At 41.4% G+C, this 13,460-nt stretch overlaps 1 protein-coding gene across 1 annotated transcript; it reads left to right on the forward strand.

Annotated features, from left to right (window-relative positions):
• Positions 1–1,118: 1,118 nt before the first annotated feature.
• Positions 1,119–2,036, forward strand: LOC121156566 (olfactory receptor 4B1). The gene has a single exon (XM_040980355.1). The coding sequence runs from the start codon at positions 1,119–1,121 to the stop codon at positions 2,034–2,036; it is 918 nt and encodes a 305-aa protein (XP_040836289.1).
• The last annotated feature ends 11,424 nt before the right edge of the window (positions 2,037–13,460 follow it).

Consider the following 13,460-nt stretch of genomic DNA (forward strand, 5'->3'; position numbering starts at 1 on the left):
CCCCCGTTGGCTGGCTCCTTCCCCAAATTCCTGACACAGCCAGGTTGAAGCCGAGAACTCAGAATTTATTCTGTGTCTTTCATGTTTGGTACAGGTTCAACTACTTGAGTCAAATCCTGAGGCCTTTTAGGGTGCACTGCCATAAGAAGGTGGATCCAGGATTGGAATCCAGGCATTCCATTACGAGTTGTAAGTCATGACTGAACCACCCTGAGAAACACCTGACCCCAGGATAGACACAATAAAGGAAAGAAAGCAAAACAGGGTACCTTTTGGAAAGTAAGAATTATCAATAAGGCAATGTTTCCCTTGCAATGACTTGGATTTTTTTTTCTGGAATTTGTATGTGGACAATTAAATCCCAAAGTCATATATTAATTGTACTTGGGAGGCTTTGGGTCACAAGAGTTTTGTCCTCATAAGTGGATTAGCCTGTTGGTGGAATGTTGGATTATACATAAAGTGAGTTTATAATAGGAGTGAGCTTTCTCTGGCATGTTTGTCCTGACTTGACCTCTGATGCCCTCTGTGTTCCATGGCCTGGCAAGAGGGTCCTCACCAGATGCTGGCAAATGCCGGTGCCAGAACTTCCCTCAGAGGTGAGGTGACCACACATATCCTTCCATAAAATGGCCCAGACAGTGGCACTTAGGTACAGCAGTGAAAGATAGACCAAGGATCTCTGAGGCATAGACGAAGGGTGCAAGGAGGACTGGAGCTGAACTGTGTCAGAGGATTCCCAAGAGGACAGTGCTCTGAAAATGCAATGAATACAAATTGGCTAGCCACTCGAATGTTTCCACTAATTACGAACACCTTCTGGTCAATTCAGCTTCTCAACTGAGTCAGAAAGGCTGATTCTGACACTTACAATTCATTATATTCTGTGCAATCTTGTGCAAATAACCATTTCTCCAAGCCTTGCTTTTCTAAGAATAAAATCACTTGCAATAAGATAAAGTTTTTAATGCTGATGAGCCCATATTGGCTAAGTGAATGATGAGTCCTCTATTGCTTGTTCTCTAAACAGCTGTGAAGGGGGTGAATTGGTGTTACAAGCCTCAACTGCTTCATCAAGGCCAATACTACGCAGCGTAGAGCACACCTCAACTAAACCCATGGCCAGTACCAGTAATGTGACTGAGTTTATTCTCACTGGCCTCTTCCAGGATCCAGAAGTTCAGAGAGCATGCTTTGTGTTGTTTCTTCCTGTGTACCTGGCCACGGTGGTGGGCAACGGCTTCATTGTTCTGATGGTCAGTGTCAGCAAGAGTCTGTGTTCTCCCATGTACTTCTTCCTGGGCTACTTGTCCTTGGTGGAGATCAGCTACTCCTCTACTGTAGTTCCCAAATTCCTCGCTGATTTACTTGCCAAGGTCAAAGCCATCTCCCTGCAGGGCTGTCTGGCCCAGATATTCTTCTTCCACTTCTTTGGGGTCACTGAGATCCTTCTGCTTGTGGTGATGGCCTATGACCGCTATGTGGCTATCTGCATGCCTCTTCGTTATATGAACATCATGAGCCGTCAGCTGTGTCACCTTCTGGTGGCTGGTTCCTGGCTGGGGGGCTTTCTTCACTCCATCATTCAGATTATTATCACTGTCCAGTTGCCCTTCTGTGGTCCCAACGTGATTGACCACTACTTCTGTGACCTCCAGCCACTATTCAAGCTGGCCTGCACTGACACTTTTGTGGAAGGGGTCATCGTACTGGCCAACAGTGGCTTAATTGCTCTGTGCTCCTTCCTCATTTTGGTGTCTTCTTACGTTGTCATCCTGTTCAACTTGAGGAACCATTCGGCTGAGGGCAGGCGCAAAGCCCTCTCCACCTGTGCCTCTCATATCACCGTGGTCATCTTGTTTTTTGGTCCTGCCATCTTCCTCTACATGCGGCCATCCTCCTCCTTTACTGAGGACAAGCTGGTGGCTGTATTCTACACAGTCATCACCCCCATGCTGAACCCCATCATCTACACGCTCAGAAATGCAGAGGTCAAAATTGCCATGCGGAGGTTGTGTGGCAAGAAGGAGCACTGAGGGATAGAGTGAAAGGAGAGCTCAGGGATGTGGACAGTGATTTAAAAATTGTGCTGTAATGTTTCTCCTAGAATAGTTTTTTTTTTTTGGAAAAATTACAAAATTGAAGGAGCAGACAAGGACTTATTATTGCTGCTGTTCAGCACAATCTACAATTGTGAAGTCTTGGAAACAACACAGATGCCCCTCCAAAAACTACTGGATAAAGAAAGTACATGTACTCCATGAAACACTACTTAGCTACTACAAAGAATGAAACACTACCATTTTCCACCAAATGGTCCCAACTAGAGACCAATATGCTCAGTGAAATAAGCCAATCTGAGAAAGACAAGTATCATTCTCTTTGATATAAGGCAACCTTCATGCAAAATATAAGGTCAATGGATAAACATGCATGCACATATATTTATTTAGAGGAACTGTATAATACAGATGGTCATACTGAGAAGTGAAGATACATTGCGGTATGCATCTCTACGCACGAATAAAAGATGGACTCCTGATTAAATTGTTAAATGTATGCTGACTATAGGATGCTGGACTTTGTACAATTGTCTATATCCACAATGTCAGGATACACCTGAATCGCAGAATAATGGACTTGTGAGCTTTTGGAAGGATTATACTATTGTTATAATATGGGGAAAACAGCGAGGTGGTGTATAGGGAAGGGTAAGGGAAATCCCTGAGCCTATGGAATTGTTTCATAAAAAAATAAAAAATAAAGAGTGAAACAAATAAAATGAAGGTTATGCGTGGGGACAAAAATATCCACCCCCCCCAAAAAAAAACAACAAATAAAACCAACCCAAACCCTAAATTGCTAATGGCTGTGATTCTCTGTAGTAATCAGAACCTCCCAGTAGCCTGGTGTAATTTTCCAAAACCAGAGGTCAGATAGTTTTTGGTCAATCTTATAGAATTTAATTGGCTTCATGACAGTCCTCAATATCATAGGTTTGGATAACTTGAAGCATGAATTCAAGAAAAAAGTCATGTTTTGTAGGTTAAATTGCTCCTTGGTCCCTCCTCCACTTTTCCCCTCTCTTCCTTCCTCCTTCTTAATTTGCTCTTTTTTTTTGGTCAACTTTCCTCATGATAGTTATCCGTATTTTATTTAAAAAGAGAGCAAACCAGAGGAATTACTAGGGGATAAAGATATGAATCTATTGTTTCTTGTGATGCGAATAAGGAAGACTTTGACAATTGTAGCCAGGAATTCTATTTTTCCGTTGGCTCTTGTTAGCTTGTAGCAGAGACTACCAGAAATGTCCCCGGAATTATTTAGGTTTTGTGCTGTGTTGGTGTAAAACAGAGTCTTTACAGCTCCTTATGCTCTCCTGCAATGTACAATATCAACACTATCAAAATGGCATTGATACTATCTCTAAAGGATGATGATCAAGTCAGACATTTTCACAAAAGGAGGTCAGGTGTAGCCTTCTCTAGGTATGAAGAATATAGACTGTTAGAAAATATTTATTAACTCTAAAGAGTGAAGAAGAGGCTGTGGTTGTACAGAGTGTTTCTACTTTGGGCCTCTGAGTCTCACTGTAATTGACCTTGCTCAATACCTACCTTTCTGTGCTTATTAGCAGTTGTTGGTGAATAGAGCAGTCTGAGTCTGTTGTTTCTGCCTCGCAGAGTGTACCTCACCCTACTGTCCCATGTGTTCATGAACTCCTTGATGAATATCTAAACAATGTCCCTTGTTGGATCTGAAGTTATACACACTGGCATTGAATGCACACTGCACCTTCCACAATGTTCCTGAGGATCAAGTAGAATAATATAGGCAGTTTCCCTAACACATGGAGAAAACATCAAGAGGAAGCCTCGTCTGTGGGGCTCTGAAACTTTCCTTGTTTTTTTTTTCTGCATGTAGTGGCTGAATATGCAGGTGAACAGTGATCTTAAAGGCACTGCTAGGGTTTGGGAACAGTTTGGGTATCTTCTTTGGATATATTACGATTCAAGGCTTGGACTCTAGAGTGGCTGTAATTGGGGAAGTAGGTCCTAGTGGGAAGGTGGGAGGCCCTTAGGTGCCTGAGGGTGTTCTCTTGGGAAGTGTTTTTCAGGAGACTCCTTGACTTCTCTGGAGGGGAGGATTTTTGCGGAAGGAGTAAAGATAGTAACCCCATCTTCATCTGCTTCCTGGTGTGCTGTGTGGACCCCCCTTCTTTGCCATAGCATCCTCATCGTTACTGAACTAATGCAGGTACCATACCCTTTAACTCCTCCAAGCTGGTGAGCTAAATAAATCTCTTCTCACAAAAGTGGTGTGTGTCTGGTTTTTTGTTGTAGCAATGCGAAGCTTACTAACACAGGCATCAGGAAACCTTCCCCTCCCCTCTTAGTCCATTCACGATGGCTATCCCTGAACACATTATGGCCATTTCTGGTCATTGTTAATCCCAGAGAAAATACTTGCTCACTTTCATAGGGTGGAATTCTAAACATTTGTTACACCTATTTTAAAGTCACCTTCGGTATGATGCCTTCTCTGACCTCATTCCTTGGTTTGAGCCATGAATCCCATCCAGGGTTGTTTCATATTTACCTTATGTATCCTTATCTCTCAGTTGAACCATAATGGTTTGGTACGTATTTCTCTGCATTATACCACTGCTAGCTTTCTAGAGCAGCACTGTTTATCATCTTTTCTTCTGTCACTCACATCCCATTATCCAAGTTATTAAACTTCTATGAACGATATGTTTTCCATAATTTAAGAAGACTAATTAAAATAGAGACTTTATAATATTACTCAAACTAAAGAACATGGCATTCAATGACTATTACTCGAGGCCAGTGTATGGCACAATGATTCAAGCAGCAAACTGTGACCCTGTCATCCTTTATGGGTATCCAGGCTATTTTGCTTTCAATCCAGCTCCCTGACAATGCACCTGGGAACACATCAGAAAAGGTAAAATTAGTTGGGTTCCTTGCCATCCACATGGGAGAACTGGAGAGAGTTATGGGCCCTTGGCTTTGGCCTGGTCCATTTCTGGCTGTTACAGCCAATTTGAGGAGTGAACTAACAAGTGGAACTTTTGCACTTTGTCTTTCAAATAAATAAAATAAATCTTAACAAAACGTCAACCACCACCACTACCACCTCCACTACCACCACATCAGTGCTGCTCATTAATTTTGTTCTGTGAGTAACATCTGTATTCCTGACCACACTGGCCCTCTTTCTGTCCTGTCGGAGTTATTCATGAGTAAGCTTAGATTATACCTCAAAAGATTTCAGGTATTTGAATACAGTTCAAACCTTTTGCTTTAAGATTTCTTCGAACATTCTCCATTTCTGAATTGCTTTTGAGTTCTTAGTATATTGTAGGTACTTGATATATGTAAAATGTATGTTGAGTATACCATACCCAATTCTGTACACATCAACAAGATCATTAACATCTTGTTGATGTGTAAAGAGTTTGGTGCAGAACTAATTAGAGTGTAGGTACCTCCTTTTCTCAATATCCTTCTAGTACTGAATTAGGCTAGGGCTTCAATGTGCAGGCTCAGGTAGGAAGGAGTTCCTTGCTAACATGTAGTTTTTGTTTCCTCCCTGAGAACTTTGGATAAACTTACTCTGGGTAGATGGGCACTGCCTAGGCACATGACATCTCCTCAAACAGAACTGCCAAAACTCTCAGGGATTAGCTCACCCACTGACCATGGAGTCATGTTGGTTCATTGAGTGTCAATTACTCTATTTTTTCTGGTCTCACTGGAAAATGAGTGGAAATGTAAGGACACCACATTTTCATCATTTTAAAAGGCAGAAAAATATTTTGAATACTTAAAAGTATCTCCTCAATTCACAGAAGTTGTGACAGTCTAATTACCCCACCGAGCATTAGAAGGTATGTTTTTAGTCCCCAGTTGTTTTATGTTCAAAATTTATTTTCTAGATGATAAGGATGGTCTGATTCTCTTACATAAAAATTGATAGAGGAGGCACATTATTCAGTTTGTACAATTTTGTAGTTTTTTGATACAGATTTCACAGAAAATAAAGGGGATACAAAGGACAACTCAGGCAGGTGGAATTACAGCAGCACAGAGAGAGACCATCCTGCACTGACAGAGATGCTTACATCCCCATGGGCGATTTTAGGGAGCCATTGAAACACGGCTGATCAGACCAAAGAACTGAATGCTATGTTTTTTATGAAACAATTTAAAGTGTGAGTATTTGGCCCAGTTACTGAGATTGCAGGTAAGAAGAATACAACCTATGTCAGGGTAGCTGAATTTGATACCAGACGTGACTCCCAACTCTAGCCTTCTGCTGGTACAGACCCCAGGAGGGTACACAGCAGGTGCTGACTTCAATAACTGTCCTGGTCACCCACGTGGGAGACCTGGCTTGACTTCCTGGCTCTCAGCAATGTCCTGGTGCAGCCCTGGTTGTTTCAGGCATCTGGGGAGTGAATCAGTAGAGAAACTCTTTTTTATCTTTCTATCTCTCTACATCACAAATAAATAAATTCTTTTAATTATATATATTTACAGGGTACAGTGTGATCACTTGATACTATATTCAGTATGATCCTCATCAGATTTGTAGAGTTAGAAGTTATAGCTCCTTAAACATGTTAACACATTCCATAACGATACCAACTTAAGGGGTTCAGTGTAATATTTTAATAAACATACAACACTTCTGAATTTAAAGTTTTAGTTAACGTGTACATTTAAATGGCAGTATGAAAGTAATAGATCCTGTATTGGACAACAGAGCTTGAGAATTTCAGTTTTGCTGCCAGAATCAGAAAACGGAAAGAAGATGGGTGAGCTGACAGCTTTCTCATTTATTAGATCTTCAAAAGTACCCTATAGCACTCACTTTTACGTTATTCGGTAGAAATTAATCACATGGCCACTCCTACTTGGAAGAGGAGTTGAAAGCTATCCTTTTTGGTCCTCTGTGCATTTATGTTTCGCTGTTCCAAAAAGGGAAAAGTGAATGGATGAACAGACTGCAATGTGGCCTCAGAAATGACACACAATTTCTTACGTGAAAGCAGTTTTTTCATAGACGTTATTAACAATGTTTTGGTAACTGTGTCTAATTGTGGCATAATTTAAATTATTCAGAGAGTAACTTAGTCAACAAGACTGAGCATGAACTATGCGCTGGATTATGCACTACGTGATTTGAGTACAATGATATCTGAGAAATAATGGGTTCCTGTCTCTATGGAACTTCCATTCCAGTAGACATGTTCCAGGTAAACACTGGAAGAAATGAGATCCTGGCGGCTCCACTTCCCGTCCAGTTCCCTGCTTGTGGCCTGAAAAAGCAGTAGGGGATGGCCCAAAGTTTTGGGACCCTGCACCTGTGTTGGAGACCCAGAAGAGGCTCCAGGCTTCGGATTGTGGTTTACATTGTGGCTGCTTGGGGAGTGAACCATCAGAAGAAGATCTTCCTCTCTGTCTTTCCTCCTCTCTGTGTATCTGCCTTTCCAATAAAAATGAATAAATCTTAAAAAGAGAGAGAGATATAGGGCTTTTCAGCCATTTGATGCTTGAGAACTTGGAAGTTGTCTAGTGTGATGAAAAACAGGATTTAAAATTTCCTTTAGTTTTAATTAACTTAAAATATCAATGTCAATAGCCATGGCACTTTAGTTGCTGAACTATGTAGCATGTGTCTGGAAGATTTCAGTCTTGAACTTGTAGAGATTGCTCAGGGAACGTGGACCAGTACTCTGATGGCTCTAAGGCTGCTTGTTTAATCTCAGGTTGTCATGAGCCAACTCTTTCAATTTACCTTCATGTGGTCACCTGCTCACCTTTCTAACCACACGTAGAGGTGCTAGGGTGGATGGAAAACAGGGGTTCTGGCCCCAACCATATGCAATCAGCCCTGGACCCCAACTTGATCTCTCTATCTGTACCTCTGGAACGAACCCAAGGCTTCTGTGATTTGACTCTTGATTGGTCACCCCCTTGGACTGACCATTTGCAGCACTGGACATAACCACAAGTCCTTTTTTGAAACAGTAACTCTATTTCCTCCCTTTGGTCCCTTTCCTACTGCATTGATTTCTCCTTCTCAATTTCCTTTGCTTCTCATTTCTTCCATTTCTAAGAATGAGCAAGCCCCAAGCTTTTCTTCTCAACTCACTGCTCTACCTGTTAGTGCCTGAGAAGATCGCATTGAGCAGCCTGACCTTAACAACAGTCATATGTTTCTGGCTCGCACACTTACAGCTCCAGCCTTTATCTCTTCTCTAAACCTTGATTGTATATTTGACTGTCCAGTTAGTGTATCTCCTGGGAATTTAAACAGGCAACCGCTTTGGGTGTGTCTTCACCTGCTACCCCCATGCTCCTGCCTGCCCACAGTCATTTCCATCTCAGGACATGGCAATTTTGGTCTTCTTGCTCAAGTCTAGGACTTTGGCAGTACCTTCATGTCTTTCTCTTTCTGCTCAATGAAAACATTAGCAATTTATAGTTTTATTTTTGGAGTTACAAGAGGCCTTAGGAAGTTCAAGGGAAAGCGGAAATAATATACGAGGGTCATTTTTCATAAATTTTTTGGAAACTCTTCTACTATGTCCAGAATCTGAGCACTTCCTAAAATCTTCAGTGCTGCTGTGCTTGCCCAAATCGCAGTCATCTGTGGACTGGAGTCTTGTAAAAGCCTCTTAAGTTGTCGATTTGTCTCTCCTACTCTCCTTTATTCACTCTTCTCGAAATGGCAGCCAGACGTCTTTCATCACAGTATACTTTATGTAAAATAATATTCCCCATGGTCCTTAATCTGCTTTATTTTTCTTTATAGGCTTTGTTACTCTCTGACTTCTATATCGCATATTGCTTGTTTACCACCTGTCACAACTTTTGTATTGTCTGGAAAGGATAAGGTCTTACATGCATCTGGGGCCTTTTTTTTCTGTGTCAGATCCGTGGCACCCCGGACAGTGCTTGGCCTGTTATAGGGCTCTACACTATATCTGGATGAGTGACTGAATGAATGTCATCAGTCTTAGAGGAACTTCTCACCCTGATGCATGATGTGAGTTCTCTCATCACTGAAGGAGGGGCAGGGGAACAAAGAGACTGATTATACATGAATATTGGCATTCTCAAGAACAAGAAGAGAATATAGCGTAGTTGCCATTTTATGGAGAGAAGAGATGAGAAGTAGAGAGGCGAAAATGCATGACTGTACTCAATCAACTATGAACCAGAGCTACTGGCCAGGATTCCTCACCTTGACTAGTCCTCTTTCTGTTCTCCGTTGTTTTATTTATTTTTAATAGTCAGATCTGGAAACATAACATCCTCTATGGGTTATATGGGTTACTTTCAATTTTTCCTCTTTTACTTCCTCTTACTGAGTGATGAAACTTCATGGGAAATCTCACTAACCTATTAGAAAAGATTTTGCACCTCTTCATAAGTTTTTTTTTTTTTTTGCAACGTTTCACTCTAGAGAGAAGAAATTCCCTGAGGAGGTTATAGTGTGTGTTTTAATTTATTTTAAATAGTACCAGAATCTCGGTTTTTAATTACAGCTCTTAGAATTTGTGTGAGTTGGTAAGTTTTCAACATGGAAACAGGATCTTAAACCTTATGGGTGTGCTGCTTCTTATAGCTTTTGCTGAATTCTTAGATGTTAAAATCTAAATGTTAACCTACATGCAAATTCTCTAAATCTCCCTCTTTTAATTTTATCTTTTTGTTTCATTGAAGCGCCTAGGATCACTGGTGGTTTGTCCTAGGGACAAGGTGTGATTCTTGAATCTCACCAGGAGCCCTGACTCAGCATCATCAGAAAGCAGCCTGATGTGGTTGAAAGAGCACCAATTCCTGAGTTAGTAACCTGGAAAATAGATGGAGTGTTGCTTTGAGAAGTTTTTTCCTCTGCCACCTCATCTAAAAACAGATGACGTAAGAGTAAAAATCTCCCTAAATTCTGTTCTGCACCCATCTCAGAGCGACTTGGCTGAGTATGACTTGGAATTTGTTCACTGAGGGCATTTCATGAAAAATCATCTGTGTGGTAAGAACAGCCCAAGGATCCTCCTTGGGAGTAGGAGTCCTATAGAGAAGGTTGAAATGTTACTTCCCATTAGTTTTCCCAATGAGTGCTTCTCTGGGTTGTGGCATTGGTGACCCTTAATTGTATTTGATAATCTTGACTACTTTATGCCCTGAGATAGGCTGAAACCTTGCCAGGTGCGATGATCTGAAGTTAGCAGATATCACTAGAGGTGAGATGGGAATTTCTAAGCAATCTAGGGTGTCAGGGAAATTAATTTTTCTCCTTGGTTTTCAAGTGTTTGCAAAATGAGATGGCCTTAATGATTTGCTTGGATGGGAGGGGAGGTTGAATTAATTTTTTTGGTAAGATTTATTTATTTGAAAGGCAGAAAGAAAGAGAGAAACTCTGTGTGTGTGTGTGTGTGTGTGTGTGTGTGTGCACTTGGGTCATCCTCCACTGCTTTCTCAGTGCATTCGCAAGGATCTGAATTGTAAGTGGGGCACTGGGAACTCAAATTGGTGCTTATATGAGATGTTTGCGTTGCAGGTGATGGCTTTTACTTGCAACATAGTAGTGCAAGCCCCACAGTGATTTGAATGATAACTTTTTATTATGGTGAAAAGATAAACATCATGAAGTTTTGTGATGTTAAAGTCCTTTATAGGGCCCGGCGCGGTGGTGCAAGTGGTTAAAGGTCCTCGCCTAGCACGCCCGGGATCCCATATGGGCGCCGGTTCTAATCCGGGCAGCCCTGCTTCCCTTCCAGCTCCCTGCCTGTGGCCTGGGAAAGCAGTCGAGGACGGCCCAAAGCTTTGGGAACCTGCACCCGCGTGGGAGACCCGGAAGAGGCTCCTGGCTTCGGATCGGCATAGTATCGGCCCGTTGCGCTCACTTGGGGAGTGAATCATCGGACGGAAGATCTTCCTCTCTGTCTCTCCTCTCTGTATATCCGCCTTTCCAATGAAAAAATAATAAAAATAAATCTTTAAAAAAAAAAGTCCTTTATAATTTTGGTGTTCCTTGAGGTACCATTCTGGAATTGCCAGGTGGGTGCACATGACTGGCACTGAGGCTCTCTCACCTCCCGCTGAGGTGAGTCACGCAAGCAGATCCAGCATTTGCCTGTATTTCCCCTTCCGTTTTCCATGTGCTATCAGTTTGCTCTGGTCTGGTGCCCAGATGTTTCTTATAAGATTCTACATCCTTATATACTGATTTAGGGTTTTACATGCCAATCTCATTTTCTTTCCATACTTGTAGCTGAGCCAAGTTAAGTGAGAGAAAATGGGGATGGGTGAGTGGGGCTGATGGAGAAAAAGGAACCAATAGAGAAAATATAAAGGTGATAGAAAAGGACTGGGTCACCCAGGGAAAACTTGACCCTACCCATTTCTGCGCTCGTCTCTGAGTGGTGGCGTGTATTAACCTGGTATATTTTCCTTAATTTCTCTAATGGATCAATAATTGAATTGAATTGAGCTCAGATAGCAGAGTGTTTGTATAGGCCCCTTCAATGATTGCACAGAGTTTAACTCTTCATGTACATGTAGTGTAGTCCACTGTTCCTACATAGTGTGTAGTGTAGGGAAGTGGTTAGTAAACACAGCATACCCATGGTTAGGTGTCTTGGTTTCAAATCCTGATCTCACTACTGTGTAACCTAGACAAGTTAACTCATGTCTTTGTGTTTTTCTTCCCTCATATGTGTAAGAGGCATGCCTATGATGGTTCCTCTCTCTAGACAGGGTCTTTGAGAGAATGGGGTGAAATAGTGTAAATAAAACACTTTATAAGTGTGAATACTGTTGATGTGCTGGGACCATGATCAATTAAAAAGGTCATGAGTAATGTTTAAGAAAAGCAGTATCCAGAGTTTTGCATACTGGAATGGTATGTGGCTTAGAAACAGACTGACACAGAAGTGTCAAGGATAAACTGTTATTGTTACAAAGGACGTATGGCAAACCTTCACGTGACACAGAGAGTATTTTATTCCTGCAGTGTTGGGTTTTGTTTTTGTGTGACTTAGAAGGAAGGACTAATAAATACAGAATGGAGACAGGACATCTTGTGTCTGGGGAAGGACAATAAGGGCGCAAAGATACACACGACCTGTTCCAAAAGGGTCTTGATTTCCATGCTAGAAATGTTACAATTTTTATTGTAGACAATGTGGAGGTGTTGATAGATTTTAGGTACAGAAGTTACAGGATCAAATTTGTTTATAAAGAACATTCCTAGAGGATCTAGATTTTTTTCTAGATTTTTAAATATTCAAACATACTTCATTGTATCCAGTTTTAATAATTAAAATCTTCTTACATACAATTTTTTTGGTGGCTATAAGTATGGTTTTCCATTTAACAAATATACCATTATCCTCTTCAATAGAGTTTTATGATTTTCACTTCATAAGTATTTCACATTTTAAGTGCTTTTTAAAATTTATAAAATTTGGGCCTGGCGCGGTGGCCAGGCGGTTAAGTTCCTTGCCTTGCGTGCGCCAGGATCCCATATGGGCGCCGGTTCTGGTCCTGGCGACTCCACTTCCCATCCAGCTCCCTGCTTGTGACCTGGGAGAGCAGTTGAGGATGGCCCAGGGCCTTGGGACCCTGCACCCATGTGGGAGACCTGGAAGAGGATCTGGGCTCCTGGTTTCGGATTGACGCAGCGTCAACAGTTGTGGTCGCTTGGGGAGTGGGTCAACGGACGGGGGATCTTCCTCTCTGTCTCTCCTCCTCTCTGTATGTACGACTTTTTAGTAAAGATAAATAAATCTTAAGAAAACGTTTCTTAATTATTAGAGATGCAATATTTTTGGTTTTGCTAACTAGCAATCATATTTAAACCTGTCATTGCTAATAGCGCTCAGTCTGACTTTTTTTTTCTGTTTTCCCTATATTCACAACCTAGGAATTTTGCTTGCAAGCAGCGGCAATCTCAGTGTACCTTGGGCAAAAATGTTTCCTTCAGGATTAAAGAGATTTTACACAAATAACTGAATTGAAGATTTGGAAGACAAGGTTCAGGGAGCCCATCTGAGCTCTGAGATACCGTGGTCTCTTTCTCTATTGTGTTTCTGGCTCCTGGGTTCTCATTTATCAGTTTTAAAGGTTTAGTAACTCCGTCTAGTCTTAAACTCCTACTTTGTGATGGGGTCTTGGGTAAATAACTATTCATCTGAGCATTGATATCTACCACAAAATTAAATAAATTGAGAGACAAGAGTGTGAATTGTTGGTATTTAATGCTGAATGAGTCCACATTGGCTAAACGAATGATGGTATGCATGTGTGTTAAAGTGTTTTTCTCTCTAAAGAGTTACACGTAAGGTGACTTGATGTTACAATCTTTGTTTTATTGCAGGCCTCTCAGTGTCCAGTATCTGACGTACTTGCATTGAATCC

This window comes from Ochotona curzoniae, unplaced genomic scaffold, assembly GCF_017591425.1.
Source record: "Ochotona curzoniae isolate NIBS_2020 unplaced genomic scaffold, NIBS_Ocur_1.0 contig_3432, whole genome shotgun sequence".
Classification (NCBI taxonomy): Eukaryota; Metazoa; Chordata; class Mammalia; order Lagomorpha; family Ochotonidae; genus Ochotona; species Ochotona curzoniae.

Excerpts from the sequence above, each read along its gene's own strand:
- LOC121156566 (XM_040980355.1), top strand. The coding sequence starts at position 1,119 with ATGGCCAGTACCAGTAATGTGACTGAGTTTATTCTCACTGGCCTCTTC.